Below are 23,514 nucleotides of genomic sequence, written 5' to 3' on the forward strand. Positions count from 1 at the left end.
CAGTAACTTCGATTGTCTATGAATAGTAGATTTAGTAGAGAAAGATTAGATAGAAAGTTACTTCTACTTCGTATCTCACCGATTGGTTTCCGCTATTCTAGCCAGTAGCCGCTACTAAATTAAATAAAATTAACCATATATTTTTCACATCAGTTTCTTGGACTACTGTTAGATATTCATTCTCCTGCACAGCACGAATCCACTCATTCACCACAATCCAGTTGACGTCAGATCGAAAGTTAGTTCCTTCGTTACAAGAAAGATGCGCTATTGTGTATTGGTCATATGAGACTTGAAGTTTTTCGCTAAATTTAGGCCTACTGTTAGTATGTATTCTTTGTCTGTGTTACGAAAGAAGTAAAAGTGAGCTTGGAGAGTACGAAGTCGAAACTGTTGATTAAATGACCGCAAATTGTCGATTAGCACACACAGATTTAAACTAGTTGAGCCAAATTACTTTAAACTTAACTAGCTGAACCTGCGCTCTCTACACAGCGCATCATTTGCATATGAGCATAAATATCCTTCCCATTCCTCACAACATCCGTACATGTCCCTTTACAGACACAAGTGAAAGACGTCTTGATTTTAAAAAAAATCGACAAGGCGTATCATAAAGGGGGGATTTTATCGATTATTTCTTTCTCAATATCTCGCCCGTTTACAAGATTTGAGCCTACTTCCGGTTTTAGTTTCTAATTCATGCATGACCAGGGTTTTCTTTCGTCTTGCATGCAGTATGTAATAAGCAAATACATTACATACACAATTAATTATAATGGCAGTTAATATGGTTGTTTGGGCAAAACACTCCAAAAATAAAGATTCGTCTTACACTGGAGTCAGGGGTGCCCACAAGGGGGGGCTATGACGCAAACTGCGTCATTGAAATATTGGGGGTGGGGGTAAAATCTATATAAATATGTTTGATGAGGGGGAGTAAAATTAATCGAAAAGATTTTTTCATGGAAGAACACCTACGGATAGACAATTGGGGGGGTGCGTCATAGACATGAGGGGGGGGCACCACTGCACTGGAGAAATGGTTATTCTTCCTTTTTCATTATTTGGCCATGAAACAAACGCCTGAGACATATGCAACCCCTATATACAACAATGTGGTGTTGGGATGCATAATGTGTAGGATATGATGCTTTTTTAAAATTTCAACGCTTCCAGTGTACCCTTAAAAGGAATAAAGGCCATGTTTTTTTTAATCAATTAGAACTGGACAATCTACGCAAAATTTCCAATCGATCTGTGAAAACGTCATCTTTCTAGAGACTGTAGTTTTCGAGATCTCATTGTCGAAAGGATTGACCACAAGTATATAAACGTCTACAACATATAGTTTAAAAGAACTTGGAAGATGGAAGCACAATTCACGTGCATTGATTTTAGAGAAGACTTATTAAGATACAAAGGCTTTGGACAATAATTTTAAAGCATAAACTTTATGAAAAAGATCTAGTTATCTGATTTATTTAAAGTACATATACGCAAAATGTTTGTCTCTGTTAAACGTGAAATCACACATAACCGGAAATGAAAGATTTGAAAGTCAAAGTTATAGGTTGGAGCTCAGTCGTTTTTAATTGCTACTGTAGCATTTTAATAGATAGATTTTTTGCAATTCCGAACTATTCCAACTATTAGCGATCCCCTGTCATGCTAGAAATTAAGCTAGAGCCTGCCTTCAGAGAGAATACTCAGACCTAGCATGTTACAATAGAGGATGTGTCCATACTGCAAAATTATAAAGCCATACGTCACAGCTTCGGAACGCCCACTCAACCATTGTTAGCTCAACTTATAATCAATTTTAAAGTTAAAAAGTTACTTATGTTAAAGTTAAAAACTGAAATACTTTACGTGATGTTTCTGGAAAACTAAGCAAACAGTCGCATATTAGCCCAATCGCGAACCTAATGAAAGTTAGTAAATCCAAGCGCGCGCGAGTCCCACTCAAAATACTGAGTTCAAGCTCCATTGAAGGCAATGATCCCAAGCCCGAACGAAATTATTGAACGTGAATTCAAATGAATGCAAGGTCTACTGAGTGAACGCGAGCCTAAATGAGCACATGCCCGAACATATTAATGAGCACAAACTCCAAGAATGCCAGTGAGTGCGATCCTTATTGAAGAATGTCAGCTCGAGCCTGAGTAAGCACGTGCTTCAACGAGAACAGTGAACGCAAGCCCCACTGAAGGTAATGAACCCGAGTCCATAAGTTGTAAGCTATAAGTAACCATTTTGAACGCTAAAACAAAGATTTACATAAACGTAATAAACAATACATGTTCACATACGGAGAACTTACTTTTGAGCAAATATTAATGACAGAAATTAAACAAACCAATCAGGTTTAGCGATGTTAGCTTCATCGAGTCACAGGGATACAGACAGCTACGGATATATTTCTACATTATAACTTCTTTGACTCTAGACGTAAACATGAAAAACATATTACGAATGTCTCAATTTTCCCTCCTAACCATGCCGCTCTTCTTCCGGCGTAATTGATAGTATTAATTTTGAAACCAACGAGTGAAGCGTAGGCTTTATACGTCATGTCATTCCTTCAATGTCTGTCTGTAGAAAGCCAGAGGGGAGAAGAGTTGAAAAGTGATTCGGAGACGTTGTCATTGAAAACATTTATCAAGCAGTGTTCTTCATTAAGATCTGAACTTGATGACATAGAGAGGCCGAAGATTGAACAGTGAACACAACCTACTGCAAGCGAGAGCATTGTACAATCCTTTCTCAAGAACAATAATAAAAATATACATTTTGTCGATGTTTGTGCGGAACATAAACACTTAAAAATCGTACTGAAAATGTAGAATTTATTCTTATTATACATAGAACGGTAATTATGGTTGTTGTATGGTTGCTTACTTAGAAGGGAAAAACGCAGATTGAAAGTATTTTTAAACCAGTTGAGAATGCTCCAAGAGCATTGCCAGAGCGAACTTAGTTTTAAAAGAATTAATTTTTCTTATTAATTTTTACAGAATTTATATCAATTGTTCTATGTACTTTATTATTATACTCATTAAACAATTTTTGTAGCCTATCTATCCATTTATAATTTGCTTGAGTACTAATTTTTTTCTACATGTTTCGTTTAAGAATTCTGTTAAAACGTTCTATGATAAATTGTTTTATGAAGAGACATGCTTAAAATTGAAAAAATTCGCAAAATATCATTAAAATATCATATCATGTATCTCTATCATATATCCCGACATATGGCTCGTTAAATCTCTCGAAATCCAAACTTTTTGGGCCAATACCTCCAGAATAGTAAGAGTAACGCGAAAAATTCCATCACTTCTTTCAGATAGTTTTTGATGCTTTATCGAATGGAGGGATCGAAATTAAAAAATTCGCAAGTAACAGACATACATAGAGAATTCACTAACGAACTTTTTATGTCCATTGAAAATCCTGAGGCGAATATTCAGAAACAAGAGGGACAAGAGTAGAAACGGCGGACACTTCATAACTAGGAACTGCATACAATTTGTACCCTTTACCTTACATTGTTAGGAGCCTATGCAGTCATTTCTAGTGCCGTACTAAGAGTTTGACTAAGGCGTGACTAACTTCCGTATTTCGTTACATATTGGTGATGGTATCCAGGATTTATATGTATAAAAGCCAGCCACGACATTTGGGCAGAGTTATTCAAACATATTAGAAGAATCCAAGAAAGGACCTCGATTACTCCTAATGTGTTGGGACAACTCTGTGGAACAGTCGTGTTTGGCCTTTTTGATATAAGTCGTGATACCAATGTGTCAAGAAATACGAAAGTTAGTCAAACTCTTACAGAGTGTGTATCGGTCACGAAAGTCATGAAAAAGTAATTATATGCATACTATATTAACATGGTAAATTAAATCTAGTTAAATGCGAAAGTTAAAATCTTAAACCCCCTCTTTGCGCATGCCACTCGATATTTAATATATTTACAAATTTGAGTGTTATAGGAATTTAATCATTCTAAAGAATTTCCGACACTACGTGTACGCTGCGGCACAGATTTCTGCACACTTGACAAAAAAGAAAGAAAGAAAAAGAGGGTGAAGAGCGTTATGTGTTGTCAGATACCGTCTACGGGCTATTAGTACGGGTTTTAATACAAATACGGTGAACCAAGCAAACTTCAATGTACGGACTTGAGCCGTTTTGGCCTCCCAGGATTCCGTGGTAATACGAGAAAGAAAATTCTGTAAATCTATTTTATTGCAAAAAGATATCCAACTAAATCCACCTGATGGTATCTTAGTACTTTTCCTAATATTAGCTTCAGTCTTCCCTCGTCTTTTGTTTTGATGCTAACAGGCCGAACTGTATAAATGTGCGACTTCACATGACCATCTTAAGTGGCTTCTCGTTCGTGCTAATTACACTGTTTATCGAACTGAATACGTGAAAGCAACGCTCAACAATAGCCTCATTGCAGAGAATCTTCTGGAAATAACAATAAGTATTTATTCTTTCCAATACTTTTCATTAAAATGGGACACATTGTTCTTTAATGCTCAGATAGTATCTCTTATAACGTTACAGTATTTTAATGATTGGTGTAAAATCTACGTGTTAGTCTGAAATATTTGAGTGTTGTAACTTTACTTTTTTTTTTTTTTTTTTAACGGTTCAAGTAATAGTTATTCTTAGTGACATATTTGAAAAACGTATCGTTTGAAAATTATAAGATCCCAAAAGACCGGGAAGGGGTTTCAACGAAGGTCATAATCTTATAATTTTTTCATTCATCCATTTAGGAAGATTATTTGTAAATATTAGAAATAGTAAAGGTCCCAAACTTGACCTTTGTGGAACTCTTAGGCGATTTGTATCTCCTTATATACAACGCATTCCTTCTGATCCTTCAAATACACTGATTAGCTGTACAGTACAGACAAATTAAATTGATGAAGTTTGTCCACTTTACTCTATCGTATGCTTTCGCAAAATCAGTGTAGAAAAACATTCATTTCAAGTTTGTCTAATTTACACATCGAATGCTTTCGCAAAATCAATGTAAATAACATCCACTTGATTTCCTTGATCTAATGTTCTATAAAAATGTTACTAACTAGCAACACTGAGATTTGTTGCTTCAACGTGTCATTTAACGAAACTATAGGGCCTACTAGTAGATGTGCGATTTCGTATCATTTCCATTACGTTTATAAATAATGTATTTAATACAAAAGTTCTTAATATTGATTGACGTCTGTACTTTTAAATGTCGTTACGATTGCAATATTTAGAAATAGGACAATCTTAGTCACTTTCTCTTTATTGAGAAATTTAAGTGTTAATTTGCAAGGTTAGCCACCAAGTATAATTTTAAACTCTGGGGACGACAGTAAAAAGGACCACACGAAACACATTTAAGAATGCATCTACGCTGATAGGTGAAACAATCAGTATTATATACTTTCTCACACTCCAAGTAAGTGAGGTTTTAACCTTATCAATATTTTTCCAGGTTTAACCACAAAAATACTTTAACCTCTCGAAAGCACATGCGTTTGACATCAATTTAAACAATACTTTAGACTTTAACGATCTCATACCACAAGTATGTGAGGTTTTAACCTCACAAATATAATTTTTAAGGTTTAACCAAAAACTGTTAACCTCAAACACGTTTTTAACCTGAAAAACTCTTAACCCTAAGATATTATACTATTTAAACTTTAAAAATCTAACCTCGGTACACATTTTCTTGTACGGGATATAGATAGCTCACCGTTAGTCAGTGTTAAGCCAGGTTGTCATTTTACAAAAATCTTGTAGCTGTCATAAAAAAATCTTGCAACACTACTATATTTCTCTATGTAAACATAGTCTTGAAAGGGACATACAATTTTTTTCATCTTACAAGGAGTCAAACCATGTGCAACTTTCTCGGTCGTCTTGCTTGCTACCTGCTATCGACCTCCCGCTGACGTAAAGAAAAAAAAAGCAGTTTTGCTGCTTCCGAAACGCCGGATTCTTTTGGAAGGAGAAGGGAAGCGCGCCAAATTACACGGTTTTAGTGAGGAGCTTCACTATTTGTCCACTAGAGTGCAGTGCTGCACTGGTGGATATATCTTTCTTGCTTTCAGAAAGTTGTAATGTGTAAACAGTAAATAGAAAGATCGGATTGCAAGATTTTTTAAACAGCTATAAGATTCTTGTAAAATGACAACCTGGCTTTACTCTTGAACGTGATTTAATGGATTAACTCCATTAACGAACTCGACAGAGATTATCGCTCTAGGTGTCTGTTGCCCCCAAAAAAAAAAAAAAAAAAAAAAACCCTTTCGTTCACGACTTATCGTTTAGAGTATGATGAGTATCGTGTGGACGCAGCTGTCAACGAAGTCAACCGCTTTAGTGTTTTTCGCCGACAAAAATTGTATGACAGCTCACTTGACAACTGGCGCAATTTTCGATCGAAGCTCTCGTGTTAACAATGTATTATAAACAAAGCAGTAACAACACGAACTTCAAATGTCCACAGCTGAATGCACACTGAATTGGCGGAAATTCCTACACAAAATGACTGCGCTCACCCTGCCCCTAGAGGCATCCTGTAGAAACGTGACTTTCGGGATAGCCCTCGTGCATTATTCAATGGATCCATTGGACCTAGTTGGGTAAGCCAATACACTGATCATCCACTGATCTTCCCCTACATCCCCCGTAAGGTTACTAGACGTCTTGATTTAGCCGGGACAGTCCTTTCATTTCGGTCTTAGCTCTGACTTGTTTTCCAACTCAAATTGAAGCGAGAAAATGTCCTTATTTTTCTTAAACAGTTATTTTATTTCACTGAGTCATTGTTATTTTCTCTTACAAAATTTATAAAGTTCATTGCTAACACGTATAGTATAAATCATCGCATATGCATAGTGCGTCCAAAAACATTAATATTTTTTTAAACAGGAATACATACTCTGTGGGTGGTGGTAAAGAAAATTAGAGGAAACTGGGAATCTAGTCACTATTATAAATCACAACCGTACTTCTGAGAATTAAAGAAAAACTGTAAACAACAAACTTCCCTCTCCTACAGAGCTTCAAGTGACTTCCGTCAATAGCTGGAACGCTTACCACGCTAATTTTGCCGGAACGCAGCTAATGATGGAAGTCAATAAGTAGCGCAATTTTCAGATTTGTTTTAATATCATATACTCTGAAGCAGTATATAAATGAACTCGAAACATATAAAGGTAACCAAGAAAGTTCTGTCGCTTTTTCACCCACCATCTTCGAACATCCATATGCCACCTAAGACATATCTGGAAAATCAACAATAGTTCCCGTCAGCATCGATGACCTTCTGCCAATGTTCTGGAAGGCAATGGATTCCATTCCGATAGAACTTGGTGGTCCGTGAAGCGAAGAAGATATTAAGTACATTTGCATCTCTAGTACGGATTTGAACTAGCGTCCTCTAAGATGATTGTCGAAGGAATGAAACAGGAGATAATCGGACAGTGCAATGTTCGGGGAGTATGGTGGATGCAATAGTGTTTCCTATCCAAGGCGTAGAATGGTGTCCGGGTCATCCTAGCCACGTAGGGCTTAGTGTGGTCCTGTAACAAGAGGACTCCTTTTGCGATTCAGAAGTGCTGGCTCCAGAGTTTTGAGTTTTTCTTGAACACGGCTCAACTACTGACAGTACACAGTTACATTGATGCTCTAAGCAGCTGGAAGCAGTTCCTGATACACGATGGCATGAGCAGTCCACCAAACCTTCTTCTGGGCAGTGCTGGTTTCGACTGTTTTGAAACCGGTTCATGAGATGCTAACCAATGATGATGGCGCCGTGGAGCTTCAGGATCCACTTCTCATTACATGTCAACATTCTGTCCAGAAATGGCTCCTTCCTCAGACGAGACAGGAAAGAAACACAGATGTCTGCTCGTGTTGTCTTCTGGCCTGGAATCAAATCATGTGAGACTTATCTACCCAACTTGTAGTGCTTCCCAAGTAGATGGAAGTGGTGCCGAATGCTTTCTCCAGTTGCACTGAATTGTAGTCCCAGTTCCTTACATGTCTGGTGGCTCTTCGCCTCAATTGCTGAGTGAAGATCTTAGTTTTGTACATGTCTTGATCTTGCGGCACGTAGTGCGTCTTCGAGTGCTTCGTCACCGTCCTTAAACTTGTTAAACCACCGCTGCACTGTCCGCGTAGTCACGACACCCTCACCAAAGACCTGGTATATCTTCTTCCGCCTCACTGCAGCGGCGTTTCACCCCAGTTTGATCTCGTACAGCATACACGCCCTTATGACACTCTGTGAAGGTCCCATGTTCACTCTGTCCTTACGCAAGTTCACGGTGTAACTGAACTCCAGAACCAAATAGTATGTTGGCTATACCTACACCAACAACTGACCTTCGCCTTACCTCCATTCGCATTCAACTGACGATGTGAGGGCCAATTGAACACAGACATCCACAGAAAACGACAGAACTTTCTTGATTACAATAATAATAATAATAATAATAATAATAATAATAATAATAATGATAATACACAAAATGAAACGTCTAAATGTTGCTAAAAGAGAACTAATTTCCGGCAGAACAGTGATTTCTAGGAACGAAATTTTTTGCATCACGGTCCACTTTAAGCCTTGCTTTTGTTCAAATTTCGCGCTAAAGTAAATCGCCAATAATTGCCATTTGTTCTTAAACTCTTATCTTTCCTTTGGGTTTCACACTTTGACGTCCAGATTGCATACTCCGACGTCGATTGTGAGAATAAATCTTAACCCCTCAAAATGCGATGGGTTACGATTAAATCCTTACTTTCCTACCCTGCTGGCGGTCTTAACAAAATACCCTATTACTAAAACCTTTAAATATTCTATTCAAAGCATAAAGAAAATGGCAGAACAACACAGATTTTTTTGACTGTGTTTAGCGAGTGCGTATTCCCGGCTTGAAGGGTTGAGATTTCATGAAACCTTATACCACGCTCATGCTCTTTTGTATAAATATCTAAAAAAATCTTGCTTTCTCACACCAACGAATCCCTTTTAGCTAATGGGTGTGTCATATATGTCTATTAAAGAATAGTATTTTTTTCCTCATTTGCTGCTGTTAGTTTCTTTTGTCTTGTGTACACGAATGTATGAATAAATAATTACTTGATGGCGTCCTCTAATGACATATGCGAATCCATTAGTGAGATGTATGATGTTCTTTACAGAAGTCAAGCACCTCTTATGGTGCTATCACAAGATCAGTTTTCCATCGAATGCTGCATCCATTTTTTCTTGTATGGTAGTTTGCAACTCGCAAGTTGACCGAAACATCTATAGGTTTTATACACAGTCCCTTAATAATAATAATAATAATAATAATAATAATAATAATAATAATAATAATAATAATAATAAAAATAATAATAATAGGGGGCGCGGTGGCTCAGTGGTGGAGCGTTCACCTCCGGTGCTTGGCGTCCCTGGTTCGATCCCAGCTCGCGCATTGTGGACTTTGTAGTGGACAAACACCGTGCTCGTGGGTTTTCTCAGGGTTCTCCCGTTTCCTCCCACTTTCTTCATTCCACCATTTCACTTATCTCTTATCATCACCGTCTCCTTTAGCCTAACCGGCATAACCGTGGGACGTAAAACTTAAAGATTTCATTTCATTTCAATAATAATAATAATAATAATAATAATAATAATAATAATAATAATAATAATAATAATATTTTATTATTATTACTACTACTACTAAGGTGTAGTCCTCATTGCAATCTTCTACCTAACACCATGTGCATTATTTTCGTAATTATTAACAACAATTTAAGCTTAGACAATTATTGAATAAAAATTAATTAAAAGATAAGTTCGAGAAAGTAATTGGAAGATGCAATTTTGAATACTAATTTATAACTTCGCCTTTAGCAACCATTTTGGTCTTGTGGGTTAAGTTTTCTAACCATATCCCTTTCATTCTATTATTTGTTTAGATACATACTTCGATAGATTTTATACATAAATAGAGATTTTATAAGGTTTCCTCAGAATGAATTTCAAATACGCGGGAAACAGTGCTCTGAGAATTATAATAATCCACGTTGAGCGCGATGACAGGTATGCCCAAAGGTGGAATTTTACAGCTCTAGGGGACATTCCCTTCCGGATCAGAGGCGGTATAAGCCAAAGTGGGGGCTGAGGCCTGTGATATTCATTGAGACAGGCGTACACCCAGAAATTTTTGTTGGGAGGATACAAGCTTTGGAGATAATCCAATATTACCGGTACAAGTTACTACGTATGTAGTACTGAAGGAATATTATTGTCTACCCGAAAAGAAGATAAGTAATTGTAAAATATTTCCACCTAAATTTTCAGAAAAATATTGATAGAACTGAATGTGTTTATGAGAGAAATAATACAGACGAAGTGTGAAATCAAATTTTCATGCTATGCCAATTATTTCTGTTAAACAATTATAGTTTGAGAAAGTGCACAAATGTATTTTGGGTTGGGAAGTTTTGAGGGGATGATCCAGACCTGGTGGATCCCCCGTAGGTATGCCTCTGCATCGAGATCAACTTGCAAAATCAATTTGAGAGCATACTGTTACTATTTTCCAGAATTTTGATTTTCCATTTACACTCATCAACAGTGGAGGAGGTTATATCTGAGAGCAACCTCCGAAACTCAACAAGGTCCGTCACGGTTTCCCCCCTTTAAGCGCCTTGTCCCTTTTAACAGTGTTGTCTAACCTCACATTCATCCATGCAAACGAACATGACATCTATTATGAATAGCTCGATTGACACTGGTGAGCGCATACAATGGTGATTCGAGAAAATGAAACTGGTCTAGAACCAATCATGCCATCTCATTTTTGTGAGATGTTGGGACATAGGGATAAGCTATAGTTGAGATGAACTTTGCAGAAGTGTTTTCGAATTTTGCATTAAAAGAGTATCAAATTACAGTAGTCAGAGATTTTCTAGTTTTACTTCGAGCCTGTTAACAATCATGTTTTAACATTTCATTTCAATAGCATTTACATTTTGCTGAGAACAGGTCGATTTTAGATCTAATTTAGAAACATACTTTAAAGAGCTCTCTTTTGTGGATATATATTTAGCACACTCGCCTTCGCGCTTCATAGAAAAGCTTAGTCCACTATGTACTACTAAAGAAGAAGGGTGCAGACCTAAGTATGTGTTTATATATATATACACAGTGTGTTTAAAAAGAACTCCCTAGTTTTAATGCGTACTAGAATCTGCACAAAGTGACATACACTATTCTAGCTTTCTGGTGTTTGATTCAACTCTCCAAGTTTGGCTCCGCTGCAGTTGGTAGATCTGTTTGACCTTGAGACGGCACCAATGTTTTTTTTTTTTTTTTTTCCCTGTTTCCTCAGTTCAGTCCAGGCAGGCGTGCAATGCAGAGCAACTCAGCAACAATGTGTACTCCTCAACAGAAAGCGCAGTGTGCTATTTGACTTGTGAAAACTGAGTCAATTATGACAGTGCAACGTAATTTTAGACGTCAGTATGGTGATGAACCACCTACAGCAAAAACTATCCGTCATTGGCTAAAATATTTCAAAGAAACCGGTAGTGTTTTAAAAGTAAAATTACCAGGTAGACCGAGAACTTCTGAAGATGATGTGGTACAGATCCGTGTTTCTTGTGTTGTGTGGACTTTTTCTTTTGGGTTACATAAATGTTGTGTACAGTGAAAAGATCAGAGACATCAATCATTTACGGGAAAGAATCGTCGCGGCAGTTGGGACAGTTACACCTGAAATGTTGGTGAATACGTGGCGAGAAGTGGAATATCGTCTCGACGTGTGCAGGGCCACAAATGTATCCCACGTTGAAGTCTACCAACATTAAACAAAACTTGAAGGAATTCTCTTTCATAATATGTACTCATTGATGTAAGTTTTCATTCATTTTTCTATTAAATTTATACTTAAAACTAGGGAGTTCTTTCTCAAACACACACTGTATATATACCCTGTTTCAAAAAGAATATACATATTTCGAATGCATATTTTATTAAACTTTAAGACATACGAATATGAAATTTTACACACACATTTACGAACCTCTCAAGTTCAAAGTTCAATATGTCCTCCATCAGCGACACGAACAATATCACATCGATACTCAAATTCCTCCCATACTCGGGCAAGCATGTCCTGCGTCACTGATGTTATGACAGTACGGATCGGGTTCTTCAACTCTTCCAGGTTCTGTGGGAGTGGTGTTACATAAACGTTGTTTTTAACTAACGAAACCCCACAGGAAGAAGTCACAGGGTCAAATCCGGTGACCGTGGAGGCCAACTGAGACATGCTAAGTCGCCAGCTCCTTGACGATCAATCCAAGATCGGTAGAATTTCATTTAGATATTCACTCACTTGGCGACTCCTGTGAGGGTGTGCCCCGTCAAATGAAGTAACATAGCGAGATACTGCTGACTGTTAACCGTGTTTCCATTAAAGAAGAATGGACCGTAAACAGATGATCGGGATATCGCACAAAACACATTGACTTTGGGCGAATCTTGTACATGTTCAATGACTGCATGTGGGTTTTGTAGGCCCCAAATTCGAACATTTTGTTTGTTTCCCTGACCACTAACACGGAAAGTCGCTTCATCACTGAACACGATGCGTTGTGCAAAAGTGTTATCATTGTCAATAGCATCCAGAATCTCGTTACAAAGTGCCACACGTATGCGTTTGTCATCAGGACGCAGAGCTTGTAACAGCTGTAACTTGTACGGCTTCATAACCACTCGACGTCTCAAAACACGCCAAATTGTTGTTGTCGGCACTTGTAACTCCTGACTGGCACGACGAGTTGATTTTGAAGGACCACGTTGGAAAGCAGTTTGAATTCGCGCAACATTTTATTCAGGAACACGAGGGCGGCCAGGACTCTTTCCTTTACATACACATCCTGTATCTACAAACTGTCGATACCATCTGTGAATGTTCCACCCATTCGGAGGATCAATTTGGTACTTCAACCTGAAACGTCTTTGCACTGTAATCACGGAATTGCACTTCGCAAACTCGACAACACAAAATGATTTCTGCTGCGGATTAGCCATTTTAAAAATATGACGGTTACCAAGCAAAACAGAAGACAACTGACATCTAGCAGCTATTAATATAAACTAGACTATGTATTCGTTTATCCAATAGCCAAGCCGAGGCGCAGCGATCGATAATTTGGACAAAATAATTCTTCGTAATACGCATATTCTTTTTGAAACAGGGTATATATATATATATATATATATATATATATATATATATATATATATATATATATATATATATATATATATATATATATATATATATATATATATATATATATATATACAGGGTGGGCCATTTTAATTAATCCACGGAAATATCTGAAAAATGATAAAACATAGAAGAAATGTTTGAAGTAAACGTTATATATTGCTAACGGGGAAAACCATTTCCGCCAAAAGTACCCCTCTCCACCCCCCGGAAATGGGGGTAACGGGGGGTAACTTTGAAATGTCAAATGGGAACATGGGTCGAGTAATACCTCGTTCGAAAGGTCTTGGAAAACTAAGTAACGCTGTACCAAAATTTGTTTCATATGGAGCACCAGTTTCAAAATGGCCGCCATGATATAGTTCGGAAACTCCAGTAGCCGTAGTATGAAAACCATGGGAGGTAAATGAATGGAACAAAATTGAAATACTTAAATATCATAGGGCATATCGAATGGTGTGGTCCCTGTAATCCCAGTGGCCTCCCTGAAGGGGTCTTGGGGGCTAACTTCAAGATTTCAAATAGTAACATGAGTCGAGTGGTACCTCGTTCGATAAATCTTGCAAAATCAAACATCTTGCAGGAGAAAACGATTGAGGTGAAATGGCAGTGTTCTCAAAAGGCCGCCGAAACGTAGTATCAGTGTCAGAGAAAAGGTTTAGTATCCGTAGTATGAAAGCGATTGGAGATAAATCAACAGAAGAAAAACTGGAGTAGGTAACTGACGTAAGGCACATCGAGAGGTGTTGTCGGGGTGACTCCACTGAAAGGTATCCGGGGCCAACTTGAAAATTTCAAATAGCAACTTGAAGCGAGTAACATCATGTTACATAGACAAATGAATATCAAACAGCTTCTGTAAGAATATTTTCGACATGAGACACCGTTTTCAAAATGATCGCCAAGACATGGTGAATGTGTCTAAGAAAGCGTCTAGTGCCCATAGTATGGATACGGGTAGAGATAAATGAAAATAACGAAAATTAAATAGGAAAACCACGGAGGCGTTCCAAGGCTCGAGAATGATACAACAGAAATAAAAATGTTAGAGTAAAATTGCCATAATGTATAGAGAGATATCCAAGTCCTGCAAAATAATCTTTTCCTGTGCTCTGTATGTGAGTGGGGCGGAAAGTAACAGTGAAAGTTCAAATGAGAACTCTACTTTAATTCGCAAATTAAGGCTACCTTACAAATAGGTATGGTATGGTTGAAACATTTGTTTGTAAGGATGACGCTGTAGTGACTAAAAAAAGGTGAAATTTTATTTGAATGGTAACGCATATCTATATGGCTAAGTATGATTTGATGCGAAAACAGGAGGAACGTTATACGAAAGAAGTTGTCGAATAATGCAGTTGCTGGAACTTACAAACGTGTGAATTTGCTAATCTCCGTCGCCACAGAAACTTATATGCAATGCGTGCTGGTTATTTCGGAAAGCATTTCGGGGATATACGTACACACTGTTTCGTCCCTCAAGCTCACAATATGACATGAGTGCTAATAGTTAATCAAAATGTAACTGTGGCCAAGGGCGCCCATGTTGTGGTTTCCAAGGGAGGCAAGAAAAAGCGGCATTTCAAATATAGTTTCAAATTTTGCTGTAGCTATTCTAAAAAGTCTATTGAGTTTTCGATATTCCGAAGCACAATTTCCTCTAGGGGGGCAAGAGCCCCCCTTGCCCCCCTTATGGGCGCCCTTGACTGTGGCCATCCGCATTAACTGAGTGCACTAATTCTTTATCCCTGAAGTCTGCCTTCCAAACAGCATTGGGTAGGTCAAGCGTACGCCCGAACCGTTGTCCGGTCGGACATTGAAATTTTGAAGTTAGCTCACAAGATCCCTTCAGGGAAGCCGCTGGGAGCGCAGGGGTCACATCATTCGATATGCCCTATGATATTTACGTATTTCAATTTTGTTCCATTCATTTACCTCCCATGGTTTTCATACTACGGCTACTGGAGTTTCCGAACTATATCATGGCCGCCATTTTGAAACTGGTGCTCCATATGAAACAAATTTTGGTACAGCGTTACTTAGTTTTCCAAGACCTTTCGAACGAGGTATTACTCGACCCATGTTCCCATTTGACATTTCAAAGTTACCCCCCGTTACCCCCGTTTCCGGGGGGTGGAGAGGGGTACTTTTGGCGGAAATGGTTTTCCCCGTTAGCAATATATAACGTTTACTTCAAACATTTCTTCTACGTTTTATCATTTTTCAGATATTTCCGTGGATTAATTAAAATGGCCCACCCTGTATATATATATATATATATATATATATATATATATATATATATATATATATATATATACACTGTGGTGGATCCAGGATATGATCAAGGGAGGAGCTAAACCATAGTTTGCCGTTTTATCCAGTGTAAAACAGGATTGAAACCCATTTTATCCTGTGTATACCTGAGGGTCAAGGGGGGCTATAGCCCCTATAGCCTCCTTGGATCCGCCCTTTATATATATTCTCCTTTGTAGGATCTTGTTTTAAAGTCTCACGCCTTCCTTGACAACCTTTGGCGCCTCTCCAGTGAGGCGCGCCGTACAGTTTGAAAACTCCTGCATTAAGGTATTATTAATAAAAACATTAATTATACTATTTTCAGATTATTATTATTTACATCCTACCTTTCCGCTCTTTACGCCGAAGGAGATAGATGATTAATGAAAGTGAATGATTATGAAATAATGAGAATTAGAATGTGGGAGGAAACGGAAGAACCTCGAGAAAATCCACGAACGTTGTTATTCATCATAAAATTTTGTGGATGGGGATCGAACCAGGGACCCTTCACACCTTCTACCACTAAATGAAATAACAACACAATGTTACTCTTTCATTCCAGCTTATATTGGACTGGAATTTCTGTGTTGTTTCGAAGCCATATTTTCCTTCTAGCTTCTCGGCAAGTGTATTGTTTTTCGTTGACGTAATTTCCAGCAGCTTATACAATATAATCTGCGTTGGTGAGAGCTGCTTTTGTTTATGTTCCTCTTCCTATTTATTTTCGTCCTTTTCCTCCATACATTTAGCACTGAATTACAATGCATATAAAGTGGACACATCATTTATGTCTAAACGCAAAAGTAAAAGAAACAATAATATTCTTGTTGGTTTACAGTGATCTTTTGGTTTAGCAGTGTCATCATTCTTAATATTCGTTTCTGTATTGTAAAAATTACTTCGGCTTTGTGTGCGTTTTCCCAAAATATAATGCCATATGTTCAATTCGACTGGAATAATCCAAAGTAAATTATTTTTAAAATATAATCTTTTAAAACACGTTTTAAAGTACTTTAATTACGAAAAGAATGATTTATTTATTTATTTATTTACTAAGCTTGGTTTTATGCACATTCCAGGAGAGATTTTTATCTGCCCGAATTTCTAAGAACTTAGTTGATTTTGCATGGACTATTTCGTTGTTTTCAATTAAATGTTCACAGGCTGTACATGCTTGTTTCGCATGTGATGAAAATTGATTGCGTAGATATTTTCAATGTTTAAGCTTATTTTCTTGGGCCTTATGCAGAGTCGTTCTGATACGTGATTAGTGCCATACTAACGAGTTCGACTAACATGTTTCCTGCAGTTGTCAGGCATTTAGTATGACGCTAATCATTCTTCAAGAAGACTGCGTAAGGTCACTTGAATCCAGTGAGATAGTTTACAAAAAAATCATTTGCACTACCCTCAACATCCTCATTTGTCTCCCCTTTACTATAATATTAGCGCAATTTGTGGGATTTGCAAGTAATATATTTTTTGCATGTCATATTTTTCTAAAGACCTTTCTCACAACATAAAGTATATACATCTTAAGCAATCCAAACATTGCCACTTCGTGAAACTTGTCTTAAAACAGACCAAACGAGCGAGTCTAGTTCACGGAAAAACGTTTAGTAACTTTCATTCTGTAAGTAGCTCTTTTACTCTGAAGGGACTGGTAGCTCGTTGAATTACGACATGATGACGTCGAACGACGTCACGATCCAAAAGCAGAAGGCTTTCACGACGCACGATTCTGGAAGCTTGTGCGCATCGTTAGAAATGATCATCTGGTTAGGACTTCTAGCGTGATTTCTTCTTCCTTGTCGGCGTTTGCTATTGCACGTGCCTTGTGTATATGTGAATTGTGTGGTACTATCGAAATAAGACTTTAATCGTATTTTGGGCTATAACAATGGTGCTTGAAACAGAAGATGGACCGAAAACTAAGGAAGGAAGAGGTAATTTTTGTTCTTGCTTCTGCGGATTCACAAGATGAGCTTCCGCAAGGGTATTACGTAAGATGCGCTTATCATTTACAATTCTGAACCGCATGTGAGATTCCCAGCAGCACGTGGAAATATTCATTGCTTGAGGAAAGAGCGTTTAGTGTAGATGAACTGTTGAGAGCGTTTAAAACGCATTTTGCTGCGGCGAAATAATGCTCTAATTATGTTTATTTTATTCTTTAGTGTTTTAGTTACACAGATTTGCACAGACTAGCATTATTGATTATAATTTTATTTCATCGTCTCAGTTGAATTAATATTACAGTAAAAAATAGGCGTATGAGATGTTGGAGCTAAGCATTATCAAAATTAATACTATTCAGATTAATACGTATTATTTTTTGGGCTAAGGTGGCTTGCTAACAGCTTTTAGAAAAAGTAATACGGTACTACTTTAATAACAGCAGAAAGCAGCCTGTATGATTACGATTTTTTCGTGTGCGATTTATTGATAATTCTGTACTGATCAGACAGAAAAAAAAAAAAAAGACGACACCTATATTCATAGGCGCCTCCCCCTACGGTTTCTGATGGATAGTTCAGCCCCTTCAGTATTTCGAGAACCATTCAGTGTAGTTTTTTTATTATAGGTCTGTGTCAGAAATTAAATAAAATTTGCGTTATGTAACCGAGAGAGAGAGAGAGATGTGATGTGATCTGAGATTAGCATCCCTTTCAGCAGGGAGGCTATGTGAGACTTGAAGCTACAACTTCACGTGGGATCCGAACCACATGGGCTTTACCGGGAATCGAACCCGGATCATCCACTCGAAAGGCACATATGCCATCCCCGTAGCCATGAAGGAACTCCGGAAAGAGAGAAATACACGATAGTGAAATGGTTGAATGAATTAAGTGGGAGGAAACGGGAGAACCCTGAGAAAACCCATGAGCACGGGGTTTGTCCACCACAAAGTCCACACGACGCAAGCTAGGATCGAACCAGGAACCCCAAGCACCAGAGGTAACGCTCTACCACTGAGCCATCGCGCTCCCAACCGCGTTAAAATTCAATACTACTATTTGGCAACATACTCGTTGACGCGCACGCCCACCATTAGTGACGCGCCTGCATACTACGGACGCGCTACCGCACGCCCTCACCTCTTCTGTCCTTGAACTGACTCCGTTAAATGCAATTCGAGCTTTTTAGTGACATCGTAGCGCAGATATTTTTTTCGAAGTAATTTTTAAGGCATATGTGAGCACGCTGTAGGTGTTTATACCAACGGTTAACACGTTCGCTGCTGAGAACGCCCTTTGGCGTCCAGTACTGAATTTGGCATATGCGCAGGACGCCGCTCGGCACTTGTCCCTGCGGCTGATTCACTTTCCCGCCAGCACTAGTGCAGTTATTGGCGGGAAAGTGAATCAGCAGCAGGGACAAGCGCCGAGCGGCGTCCTGCGCATATGCCAAAGTCAGTACTGGACGCCGATGGGCGTCCTCAGCAGCGAACGTGTTAAGAGTCACTTATGTACGGAGGACATGTGACGTAACTATGTAACAGTATTCAAGAGTGATAAATTGTATTTTCAAGCAATTTAAATGAACGTCGTGGCTCGCATTTGCGGAATATAGCTATCCCCACTTTTTTTTTTTTTTTTTTTAAATTAAAGAAATTATGTCTCGACTCGACTGTAGTAAAAGGAGTGTGAGCTGTTACAGCTAAGCTTTTGAATAACGCTAATAATAATAATAATAATAATAATAATAATAATAATAATAATAATAATAATAATATAGTTAACCCCACGATTATGTCCTTTACACTCAAGGAGACGGACGATAAAGTGAATAATTCTGAAATTAATTTTTTGTGCTTTCCGATCAGGAATCGAACCTGGAACCACGTGTACGAAAGGTACACACGATAAAAATATCGATATTATGTATTTTTAGATTAAAAGATCCAATATATTTCAATCAAAAATTTTCTTGTAGGCCTTATCTATATCACATAGTGTAGCTAAATCCAATTAACTAAGTATGATATGCTTATTCCGTAGAAAATAGGAAAACTCGATTTAGGGGCCGTTTAAAAATTTTGTAGCCCCTGATCCAAAAACTAATTATTATCCAAGATCACAATCTTCTGATCCATCTTTTGGATCATTCCTAAAATTCTTGTTATCAATAAAGATCAATCAGGATCAGTCAGAATGCACTTGAAACCGAACCCAAGAGTTCTATGTCACAAAGCCGGGGCCAGTGTCATCACTCTCTAATCAAGCTCTTTTGGGGAACGGCTTATACGAGGGTTGCTCTTGCATGACAATCTGTGTACCCACCTACACCTACTTATGTTCGGAGCGGCATACGTTAGTTCTTACTATAATTTCGTTCCGTTCTTCATAATCTGTGTTGCAGAAGGACTTGAAACAAACTGAAACTCGATTAGAATTTTAAATCATTATATCATAAAGATAGCCAAGAAGATTAACTGTCTCTTTTCTTGTATTCTACAAAATAGTAATTTGATAGCATTTAAGGCAGAGCAGGTCTTATTAGGGTTTACTTTAAAGAGGGTATATTAACCCAATTTCTAAATCTGATTTTCGTAACCATAAGCCTATTCTAAACTCTCAATTTTCCTGAACGTACGAAAGCATTGTACCTCCTTGGATATATTAGAGATCGGACATTCATGAACTTATTAGCTCCCGACGTTCTGTGTATGTATGTATGTATTACTTTATTTCTCGGTAACTACTAGCCAGATCTGAACCAAATTTGGTGGGCAAATAGTCCATGGCCAAAGGAATAAAACATTCTGTATTTGGTGCCGGGACTCAGCCAGCTTAGCTCGGTTCCAGTTATCTTGCATGTGGTACAGTCAGCGACAAGAGTTATTTCCGTTTGGTAAAATTTATTGTGGGAATAAGACGTGGAATGAGTGGAACGTACAGAAGATTACGTTCTTTTTAACTGAAAGTTGTACTGACTTTGTCCTTCAATTTTGAAGTTATTTACGAAAGTAACTTCACCAAATGGAAGGAAAAAAACTGTAGTCGGTGACTGTACATTGTTTTTCGGCAACTACTGGCCGGATCTGAGTAAAATTCGGTTGGCAAGTAGCCCATCTTCTAGGAATTAAAGATCTCTATACCTAGTTACATCATAAATACTCTCACAAGTTTGAATGTGAATAACACAGAGTATTAACACCAAGGCAATTTATTTTGGTCATATTTTACATTGATATGTTGTACACCTGACGCACGAATCATTTTTCGAAATGTCCCCCTTGGCCTTGATGCAGGCACGAAGTCTGTTCGGCCACTGGTCAATGGCATTACGCACCACGTCCATGGGAAAATTGTTCACTGCTCGGGTCAAGGATTGTTTCAGACTGTCGACAGATGGATGTTGTTTTTGGCAGACCTTTGCCTGAAAGACTGCCCAAAGTTTGTAGTCCAACGGGTTAAGGTCCGTGCTGCTAGAAGGCCAATCAGCGGTAGAAATGAAGTCGGGGACGTTCCGTGCCAGCCAGTCCTGAGTTGTTTTCGCTTTGTGGCCTGGAGCGGAATCCTGCTGGAAGGTCCACCTTTCTCCAGGGAACATGGTAGCACAGTGGTTTCACTATAGGTGTTAGCACTGTGTCCTGGTACACCTTGGCAGATGTTTTAACACCTTGTTCGCAAAAATACAGCTGGGTTGTGCCTGAGTAGCTCACTCCCCACCAGACCATCACTGAGGCAGGATGATGTGCCGTCTGAACCCTTGGAGCTGCCTCAGCAGCTGCAGTAGATGACGTGTCGTACACACGTCATTTTGGGCGTTGTAGGCCTGCTCAATTGTGAACACCTTTTCGTCAGTGAACAGAATCTTTCTGTGCAGATTGTGGGCGTAACGCCGCAACAGTCTCTTTGATTTAAGGACCTTCTGCGACATTTATGTTTGGGTGAAAAAGTGACCAGTCCGCCTCTTATACGCCCGTAGATGTAGGTCACTCCTGAGTACACAAGACATGGAATTTCTGCTTATGTTTATCTCAGCAGCCATCACACTTTGTGTTCGAACAGGATTTCTTCGAATTCTTGCTGAGACTACTTTCTGGACCTTCGGGGTTCGTACCGTTCGTGGTCTGCCACTCGTTGCGCGGTCAGCTGCCGTTCCAGTCTCGGTGTATCGCTTTATGGTGCGATACACGAATCTCTTGCTGATTTGTAGGGGTTTCAAGAGGTTGAAAATCTCACCTGCTGTCTTCCCGTCCTTCTGTAGTGCAATTACTGCTACACGATTTTCGTAATCGCCTCACTCCATCAGAACTCAGTACAGTATCAACGTATGTTATGAAGTCACACACACACTACATGCATCTTCCGCTTTATACACAGATAACAGCACTGTGCCACTCTGGATGCCTACAGCGCCACTCCAAACTTTGTGACAGTATTTATGATATAACTAGGTATTTGGGGTGGGGCTCGACCAGGGACATACCCAACTAGGCTCACTTTATATGTGGTACTTTATTTTTCGGTAACTACTAAACCGGATCTGAATAAAATGCAGTGGGCAAGTAGTAATCCATCGCCTAAAACCTAAAGATTGCTATATTTGATGACCAGGCTGAACTCAACAACAGAGGCTGTGTTCCAATTTTGTACACCAGGAGCTTGTGAGCTCAGTTCACTCCACTTGTCATTTTTAAGAGTATAATTTAAATACAGTATAATGCACTAAGATTTCATTCATAGTATAGTATGATGGGTCAGTGGTGGAGCGCTTACGTCTGGTGCGTGGAGTCCCTGCTTCGAATCTCAGCTGTGTAAGTTTCTGGTGGACATCTTGTCTGTGGGTTTTTTCGAGGTACTCCCGCATTCTGATTCCACCGATTATGCATCATTCACTTACTTGAATCTTCCGTCTCCCCTAATCGTGGGATGTTAAACTTAGATTTCATTTCATAGTGTACTACTAATGATTTTTTTGTTTTTTCATTGTGTTGAATGTTTTATTATCATAATTTGTATCTTTACTAAACAACAGAATTTTCTTTTCTTTTGCCCATTATTTCTTACATGTCGACTTCCCTACTTACTAGAATTGCTAACGTGTGGATCTTCTAAATTTAGACAGGAACATTTTCCTTAGCCTGTATTCTTTTCCTGTATTAAATTTCTTTTAACCCGTGCACATCGTGAGGTGTAGTAAGCTCCTTTCCTCAACAAGGTTTGGTACTCGGTTAACCCATCTTCCGTTTCCTTCTTGTTTGACCAAATTTATGTGTTAATACTTACAGAGTTACAATAGAGATTTCGCTTTAAAAGCAACAATTTAAGGCTTTCATCGTATAAAGCTATATAAGTAGTGCTCTTATAGTTAACATGGAATTCAAACCTCGTAATGCCTTCAAATATCTATGCTGTCCCACTGGGAATGGAACCCTGGACCTCCTTAAATCAAAGGCGCATGCGCTAGCCATTAAACCAGCAGACGAAATAACACAGTGGGGAGAGTGATTTAGCACTGAAATACCATTTTAAAATTTAGAGAATTGGGAATGAAACTGGGAAATTTTCTTTCCGAGTTGGGATAACTGCCGAACTAAATTGCAATTAAATTACCTTATGTAAAGAACACACTGTCAAATGTATGAACTCACCTAAATTGTTCTGTTTTCAATTTTTAACTAATAATATTATGAATCATTTTACTCCTTTTACTCTCTTACATATTTCAATCAAAATTTTTCTTGTAGGCCTTATATCTGGAGAACTACATATAGTGTAGCCAAACCCAGACTATCAGTTAATTCAGTATGATGTGCTTATTCCGTAGAAAATACGAAAACTTGATTTAGGGCCATTCAAAAATGTTATGGCTCCTGATCCAAAAACTGATTATTGGCCAAGATCGCAATCTTTTTATTTATTTATTTATTTATTTA

At 38.3% G+C, this 23,514-nt stretch overlaps 1 protein-coding gene across 2 annotated transcripts in view; it reads left to right on the plus strand.

Moving 5' to 3' along the window:
• clu (clustered mitochondria protein homolog) overlaps nucleotides 1-23,514 on the plus strand; it is a 193,719-nt gene that overhangs the window by 92,143 nt on the left and 78,062 nt on the right. The window contains exon 1 of one of the 2 annotated variants that reach the window (XM_081770530.1): nucleotides 17,334-17,572. The exons of the other annotated variant lie outside the window; for it this stretch is intronic. Coding sequence (XP_081626656.1) covers nucleotides 17,527-17,572 — 46 coding nt within the window. The 5' untranslated portion in view covers nucleotides 17,334-17,526. Of the gene's footprint in view, nucleotides 1-17,333; nucleotides 17,573-23,514 lie in introns of those variants that run through there. 2 annotated transcript variants of the gene reach the window in all.

The sequence above is a fragment of the Thermobia domestica genome, chromosome 9 (genome assembly GCF_964235325.1).
Source record: "Thermobia domestica chromosome 9, izTheDome1.hap1.1, whole genome shotgun sequence".
Taxonomy (NCBI): domain Eukaryota; kingdom Metazoa; phylum Arthropoda; class Insecta; order Zygentoma; family Lepismatidae; genus Thermobia; species Thermobia domestica.